Source organism: Perognathus longimembris, chromosome 10 (genome assembly GCF_023159225.1).
Source record: "Perognathus longimembris pacificus isolate PPM17 chromosome 10, ASM2315922v1, whole genome shotgun sequence".
In the NCBI taxonomy this organism is placed as follows: domain Eukaryota; kingdom Metazoa; phylum Chordata; class Mammalia; order Rodentia; family Heteromyidae; genus Perognathus; species Perognathus longimembris.
The window spans coordinates 70,895,708-70,904,201 of NC_063170.1; the positions used below are offsets into that span (position 1 = coordinate 70,895,708).

The following is an 8,494-nucleotide window of genomic DNA, read 5'->3' on the forward strand; positions in this document are numbered from 1 at the left end:
GGACCTGCCGAGTCCCTGCTGTGAGACCCCGGCCAGCCGCGTGGCCTCTCGGGGCCCGCGTTTCTGCGTCTCCGACACCGAGGCCTCCGGTGCTGGTGTCGTCTGGCTTCCCTGTGTGGAAGTTCTGGACTTGAACCCATGGCGGTGAGGGAGGCGCGGTGCTCTCCGCAGAGGGCCCAGGATGGCCCACCGTCGGCTTCACTGACGGCCGTGTCCGGCCTGCCTCCTCCGGCGCCCGCTGCCCCTGGGCCCCGCTGCCCTCCACTGGCGCTCAGCGCCGAGGCCCGGCTCCGCCCTGACCCGGCGCGGGGCCCGGGAAAGACGCTGGGCGTGGGGTGCGCCTCCTCCAGGAGGACGGGCTGCCGGCCTCGCCCCCGCCCCGAGGCCGCTGACCCGCGGAGCCCAGAGGGCGGGGCGGGCCGTCCCCAGCCCCCTCCAGGCCGCAGCCAGGGTGTCAGGTGCGCCCTCCACCCCGGCTGCCCAGGGCTGACGCCCAGTGAGCCCTCACCACAGAGCAGTCTCGGGATTTGCCCCCGGTCCTCAGAGGGGCAGAGCACAGGGTGGCAGGGCGGGCCCTGCGCAGGGAAGGGGGCTGAGGCCAATGGGGAGCCTGCCGAGGGCCAGGACGGCCCGCCGGGGGGTGGCAAAGGCCGGCGGGGGGGGGGGGGAGCTGCTGGGGAAGCCATGACCCCTGGGTCCCCTGGGTCCCAGCACAGCACGAGCACACACAGCACGAGCACACACAGCGTGAACACACACAACACACACACAGCACACACACAGCACACACACAGCACGAGCCCACACAGCATGAACACACACAGCACACACACAGCACGAGTGCACACACAGCGTGAACACACACAGCACGAGCACACACAGCACACACACAGCACACACACAGCACGAGCACACACAGCACACACACAGCACGAGTGCACACACAGCACACACACAGCACGAGTGCACACACAGCACACACACAGCACGAGCACACACAGCGTGAACACACACAACACACACACAGCATGAGTGCACACAGACATGAGCACACACAGCACACACACAGCACACACAGCACACACAGCACGAGCACACACACAGACATGAGCACACACAACACACACACAGCACGAGTGCACACACAGCACACACACAGCACGAGCACACACAGCATGAACACACACAGCACGAGCACACAGAGCACACACAGCATGATCACACACAGCACACACAGCACACACACAGCACACACACAGTACACACACAGCACGAGCGCACACAGACATGAGCACACACAGCACACACACAGCACACACAGCACACACACAGCACGAGCACACACAGCATGAACACACACAGCACACACACAGCACACACAGCACACACACAGCACACACACAGCACACACAGCACGAGCACACACAGCACGAGCACACACAGCACGAGCACACACACAGCATGAACACACACAGCACACACACAGCACGAGCATGCACACAGCACGATCACACACAGCATGAACACACAACACACACACAGCACACACACAACACGAGCGCACACAGCACAAGCACACACACAGCACACACACAGCACGAGCACACACACAGCACGAGCACACACACAGCACGAGCACACACAGCACGAGCGCACACAGCACAAGCACACACACAGCACACACACAGCACGAGCGCACACACAGCACGAGCACACACACAGCACGAGCACACACAGACATGAGCACACACAGCACGAGCCCACACAGACATGAGCACACACAGCACACACACAGCACGAGCACACACACAGCACGAGCGCACACAGACATGAGCACACACAGCACACACACAGCACGAGCGCACACAGCACGAGCACACACACAGCATGAACACACACAGCATGAACACAGCACGAGCATGCACACAGCACGATCACACACAGCATGAACACACACAACACACACACAGCACACACACACAGCACACACACAGCACACACAGCACGAGCACACACAGACATGAGCACACACAGCACACACAGCACGAGCGCACACAGCACGAGCACACACACAGCACACACACAGCACGAGTGCACACAGACATGAGCACACACAGCACGAGCGCACACAGCATGATCACACACAGCACACACAGCACACACAGCACGAGCGCACACAGCACGAGCACACACACAGCACACACACAGCACGAGTGCACACAGACATGAGCACACACAGCACGAGCGCACACAGCACGAGCACACACAGCACGAGCACAAACAGCACGAGTGCACACAGCATGAACACACACAGCACACACAGCACGAGTGCACACAGAGCACAAGCACACACAGCACACACACACAAGTGGTGTGGGGAGAAGGATCAGCCCAGAAAGGGGGGATGCGTGGGGTGCTGGATGGGTAGGGGGCAGGAAAGGAGGGAGGGAGGCTGAGGTTTACGGTGGATGGCGGGGAGGTGGGGAGAGCCGGTTGTGACGAGTGGGAAGGGCCGCGGGGGGCTGGGGGTGCGGATGGGTGGGCGCAGGGCGGGGCGCAGGGCTGCGGGCGGATCGTCTGCACCCGCCAGCTGTTGAGGAACTTCCCCCCGGGTGCGCTTCCCACTCACCCACGCGCAGAGCCCAGAGTCGGGCGTTTGGGGTGGGGAGGCGGGCACGGGAGCCGGGCAGTGTCCTCTGCGCCCCGGAGGAGCTCTGCGGCCGGCTGGGGGATGCTGGGGGGCAGCTTCCCCCCCCCCCCCCCGTGAGCCAGGGCCTTTGTAGAAACCCATCCTGCATCTTGGGACCAAGATGTCCTGTCCCCACTTCTGACAGATAAGTGGGGACGGGGAGGGGGTCTGCGGTGGACCCCACTAGCACAGCCAAAGCTGGGACCTGGGGCCCAGGCAAGGCGTGGCGGAGTGCAGGGCACACGCGTGTGAGCGAGCCAGGTTTCCAGGGCAGAGGGCAGCACGGGGCCCCGGGCCCAGCCGGAGGGCGGGCCTGGCAGCTGGCCTTCCAGGGGGGCTGGGGCGGGGGGGGCGCCGACCCCCACCCCTGAGTCACTGTCCCCGGAGACCCTGCCTGGGAAGCCCCAGCTGCCGGGCCTGGGAACAGCTGTGCGGTGGGCGTGGGCCCCCGCCGGAAGCCGGGTGCCGCCCTCACCCCATCTGGAGAGGGGGCAGGCGCTCCCACGTCCCTGCTGGTCCTCAGGGCCGGCCGCCCTCCCCCGTCCGAGGCCGATGGCCGGGTGAGCGGGCCGCCCCGTCCCCCGCCTTGGGGAGGCCTCGGTGGGCTCGCTCGCGGGGCGGCCGGAGCGTGGAGAGAGTGTGCCCTCATTTGCCCCGGGCTCAGAGAGCGGAGGGCAGGGAGGGAGGGGGGACGGGCAGGGTCCTGGCGTGGCAGGGAGGGGGGCGGGCAGGGTCCTGGCGTGGCAGGGAGGGGGGGCGGGCAGGGTCCTGGCGTGGCAGGGATGGGGGGCGGGCAGGGTCCTGGCGTGGCAGGGAGGGGGGACGGGCAGGGTCCTGGTGTGGCAGGGAGGGGGGACGGGCAGGGCCGTGGCGTGGCGGGGGGGCGGGCAGGGCCGTGGCGTGGCAGGGAGGGGGGGCGGGCAGGGCCGTGGCGTGGCGGGGGGCGGGCAGGGCCGTGGCGTGGCAGGGAGGGGGGGCGGGCAGGGCCGTGGCGTGGCGGGGGGGCGGGCAGGGCCGTGGCGTGGCAGGGAGGCGGGGCGGGCAGGGCCGTGGCGTGGCAGGGAGGGGGGGCGGGCAGGGCCGTGGCGTGGCAGGGAGGGGGGGCGGGCAGGGCTGTGGCGTGGCAGGGAGGGGGGGCGGGCAGGGCCGTGGCGTGGCAGGGAGGGGGGGGCGGGCAGGGCCGTGGCGTGGCGGGCCCGGCGGGGTATTTTGTCTCCTGGCCCTCGAGGAGGCCTTGCATGGCGGCTCTCCAGGGAGGCCCTCACTTATCTTTATTTTGTGTCCCGTCCTGGCTGTGTCCGGAGCGGGCGGGCGGGAGGGCGGGCGGAGCGCCCTGCTCTGCTCTGCTCTGCTGGGGGGGGGGGGGAGGCTCGTGGGCCGGGCTGCGGCCGCGGGGCGGTGTCGGGTTCGGTCCTCTGGGGAGCTGGGGAGGAGGTGGGCCGGCCCTGCCCCGCTCCCCTCCGTCCCCCCAGCCCTGCGCCGGGGCTGACCGGGGCTCCTGGCGGGCTTGCCCTGCGGGGAGGCCGGCCCCCCGCCCCGCCCCGTGACTCACGGCTCCCCTGGCCCTCGGCCACCGCTGCCTCCTCGCAGACGGCAGCCGGCAGTCGGGCCGAGTCCCCGGGCCGCCGGGGCTCTGGGGGCCGCGGGGGGCTCCCCTCACGTCTGTCCTGGCCGCGCCATGAAGAAGGAAGTCACCTGACCGCCGGGGCAGAGCTGGCCCCCCCCCCCCGCGCCCCGGGGACCACGCGGCCGCCTCCACGCGGCATGAAGGGCGACGGCGGCGCCCTGTGGGGCCTGATGTGGAAGTACTGCGTGTCGGTGCGGACGCTCAGGTACTGGACGTGCGTGGAGGCGCGGGGGGGGGGACGGGGGGGCCCCGGGCAGCTTGAGGGAGGAAGGCCCCCGCGGCGCGGGGCAGCCCCCACCCAGCACGCCCACGGGGGAGGGAGGCTCGCCTCCCACGCGCGCTCCTTTGTGATGTGCCGGGCTGCCGCTGGGCACAGCTGTGTGGCCTTAGCCCTGCCCCGCCCCCTCTGAGTCTGGAGGGCCCTCACACTCGCCCCTGGGGCTCACAGTAGGGTGACCCTCCATGTGCCGGGGACCCGAGCGCCGCCTGCATGCGGGCGCCGGGCCGCCGGGTCCATCCCATCCGCGGGGCCGGCTCTCCAGGTGTGCGGGGGGCCTGGGCGTGGGGCGTGCTCCCGAGGTGTGCGGGGGGGGGGGGCCCGGGCGTGGGGCGTGCTCCCGAGGTGTGCGGGGGGCCCGGGCGTGGGGCGTGCTCCCGAGGTGTGCGGGGGGCCCGGGCGTGGGGCGTGCTCCCGAGGTGTGGGGGGGGCCCGGGCGTGGGGCGTGCTCCCGAGGTGTGGGGGGGGGCCCGGGCGTGGGGCGTGCTCTCCAGGTGTGCGGGGGGCCCGGGCGTGGGGCGTGCTCCCGAGGTGTGCGGGGGGCCCGGGCGTGGGGCGTGCTCCCGAGGTGTGCGGGGGGCCCGGGCGTGGGGCGTGCTCCCGAGGTGTGCGGGGGGCCCGGGCGTGGGGCGTGCTCCCGAGGTGTGGGGGGGGGCCCGGGCGTGGGGCGTGCTCCCGAGGTGTGGGGGGGGCCCGGGCGTGGGGCGTGCTCTCCAGGTGTGCGGGGGGGCCCGGGCGTGGGGCGTGCTCCCGAGGTGTGCGGGGGGCCCGGGCGTGGGGCGTGCTCCCGAGGTGTGCGGGGGGCCCGGGCGTGGGGCGTGCTCCCGAGGTGTGCGGGGGGCCCGGGCGTGGGGCGTGCTCCCGAGGTGTGCAGCGTGGGGCCCGGGCGTGGGGCGTGCTCCCGAGGTGTGCGGGGGCCCGGGCGTGGGGCGTGCTCCCGAGGTGTGCGGGGGGCCCGGGCGTGGGGCGTGCTCCGGAGGTGTGCGGGGGGCCCGGGCGTGGGGCGTGCTTGGAGGTGTGCGGGGGGGGGGGCCGGGCGTGGGGCGTGCTCTGGAGGTGTGCGGGGGCCCGGGCGTGGGGCGTGCTCCCGAGGTGTGCAGCGTGGGGCGTGCTTGGAGGTGTGCGGCGGGCCTGGCTGGCTGGGGCGTCTGTGTGAGGGACCACGGCGTTCATGTGAAGATGGGATGTGGTGGCATACAAATCTGGGGTCCGGCCCACTGACACCCAGTAAGTGTCCGCTGTGCCTGCGCCCTGCTTCTGAGGGGCTGCATCGGGACAGAGGTGACCACCTGGAGACGGGAGATGAGCCAGCCCCGCTCAGCCCCGCTCAGCCCCGCTCAGCCCCGCTCTTGTCGGAGCCGCAGCGACAGGAGCCATCGGTGTCCCGGGCGTAGGGGTCCCTGGGACGGGGCTTGGGCCTGGATAGGTCTGGGGAGCAGGCAGCCAGCGAGGGCCAGGTGTGCGCTCGGGCTGTGGGAACAGAGGGGCCGGGGCGCCCTGGCGCGAGTCCGGGCCGCCTGCTCTGCCCCGGCAGGGCGAACGCCCGAGGTCGGTCTCGGGCTCCCCGGCCTCTCAGGAAACCTCGGGCTGTTTACGGGCTGCGGCAGCGCGGCCCGCGGGGAGCCGCCGCGGCCTTGTGCGGTCTGAGGGCCGGCCGGGCCCCCACGTTCTACGGAGGAGCCGCGTGGGGCCGCTGGCTCCCAGGGCACCCCGAGGGCTTTGCTGCCAGGGACGGACAGCTTGGGTGGGAGCCCTGGGTTTGCCCCAAGCCCACACTTGGCACGCCGAGGACGCGGTGGCCCCTGCCACTCTCTGGCACCCGCCCCCTGTGTGGGGCCCCAGAAGGAATGAGCGCCCCTCCCTGCGCCAGAGAGCGGGCGGCCGGCGTCAGCCTCCACGTGGGGTGGGATCGCAGCCCGGGCCCCGCCGGGGGCCTGAATCAGCACATGGGCGGCGGGGCGGAGCGCGGGGTTTCCGCGGGACAGACAGCACATAGTTTTCCTCTTGCGTCTTCAGCCGCCGTCCGCGGAGCCCACAGCCCGGGCCGGGCCGCCCCGTCTGGTAAAGTACGCAGCGTCTGTGCCGCGGGAGGCCCTGGCTCCGCGCCGGGAGGGTCACTCGTGTCAGCCCCGCCCCTCGGGGGTCATGGACCCGGCCGCCAGTGTGCAGTGTGCCCCGGACGCGTGGCCATGGTCCTGGACTCCTGAGGCAGCAGAGCCCCTCCCCCGCCCCCCGCCCCCCGCCCCTCCCCAGGAGCCCCGGGGCCTTAGAGCAGAGCAAGCCACCCCCCCCCCCGTGGGGGACACTGCCCAGCGAGCTCTGCGCCGTCCCCGGGAAGCTGCCCGCCCCACCCCACCCCCCCTCAGGGGGGGGCACTGCCCAGCGAGCTCTGCGCCGTCCCCGGGAAGCTGCCCACCCCCCCACCCCCCCTCAGGGGGGGACACTGCCTAGTGAGCTCTGCGCCGTCCCCTGGAAGCTGCCCACCCCCCCCCCCTCGTGGGGGAACACTGCCCAGCGAGCTCTGCGCCGTCCCCAGGAAGCTGCCCGCCCCACCCTCCCCTCGTGGGGGAACACTGCCCAGCGAGCTCTGCGCCGTCCCCGGGAAGCTGCCCGCCCCACCCCCCCACCTCCCCTCGTGGGGGAACACTGCCCAGCGAGCTCTGCGCCGTCCCCAGGAAGCTGCCCGCCCCACCCCCCCCCTCAGGGGGGGACACTGCCAAGCGAGCTCTGCGCCGTCCCCGGGAAGCTGCCCACCCCCCCACCCCCCGGCTCGCCTGCCCCCCTCACTCGGCTGTCCTTGCGATTTTGCGTGATTCACACCCATCGGTGGTCCACGGAGGGCCTGCTTCCGTGTGACACCACACGTGCAGAGTGTCTCCTGACCACCCGCCCTCCCCACGCCCGCCCCTTCCGCCGTTCCCTTCCTACACATGCATACACACTGCTTACTCCCACCGTGTGTATTGCTTTAAAAAGCCCCTTTTTCAGGATAGGGTCTGAGGGCGTAGCCCAGGCTGTCCTCTCTCTCCAGGTCCTCCTACCCAGCTCCCCAGGAACTGGGGTTACAGGGGGTCTCCGCTGTGCTCGGCCTCAGCGCCGGTGCGCACCCTGCAGAGGCCGGGCTAGGTGCAGGGCTCCCGCCAGCCCCCCCCCCATGCGAATAAAACAGAAAATAGCCAGGGGCAGGGGAGGGGGGGGCCTGGCACTGGGGGGGGGGCACTGACACTTGAGCCACAGCTCCACTTCCGGCTTTCTTGGCGCTTAATTAGAGGTAAGAGTCTCACAGACTCTCCTGCCCTGGCTGGCTTTGAACTACGATTCCCAGACCTCAGCCTCCTGAGTAGCTAGGGCGACAGGGCGGCACCCAGCTTAAAGCCGTCTTTTTAAAGAAAAGCAAAGGAGGGAGTTTGAGCAGGCGCCCTTGCACCGAGGGCGGCGAGCGACGGGAAGCGTGAACGCGGGAGGACCTGGGGCGAGGCGCTGTGGGCAGAAGGCACCGCGCACGGGCTAAGGCCCCGAGGTAGGGCCGTGCCTTGTGTGTTTGCAGATGGAGGTCAAGGGTGTGGGGGGGGGGGAAGGAAGCCACAGAGCCAGATCCTCGGGTGGGGGCATGGGGCGGGGTCATTCCCAGGATGAGGCTTTCCGAGGAAGGGCAGCCGTGGGCTGGCCGGGACGCCATTAGTGAGACTCAAAGCTGCCGTGGGAGCAGCTGGTCGAGGACAGACTTGGGGGGAGGGAGGGGGAGGGAGGGGGAGGCCCTCACAGCGAAGGAGCTGGGCGGGGGCGGCGGCGGCGGAGGCCTCAGGGGAACCGCCGGGCCCCGGGAGGGAAAGCTGCCACCCTGGGTCCCTTCGGGCCTGAGGAAGTTTCTCGGTAAGTAGGCCGCCTGCCCCGCACCGCC

General features: G+C 71.1%; 1 protein-coding gene across 1 annotated transcript; it reads left to right on the plus strand.

Moving 5' to 3' along the window:
• The first annotated feature begins 138 nt into the window (after nt 1-138).
• On the plus strand, nt 139-6,800 carry LOC125357957 (spidroin-2-like). Its single transcript, XM_048354791.1, has 4 exons — nt 139-458; nt 3,117-3,249; nt 4,280-4,521; nt 6,020-6,800. The coding sequence occupies exons 1-4, from the start codon at nt 139-141 to the stop codon at nt 6,798-6,800; spliced, it is 1,476 nt and encodes a 491-aa protein (XP_048210748.1).
• Nucleotides 6,801-8,494: the final 1,694 nt, after the last annotated feature.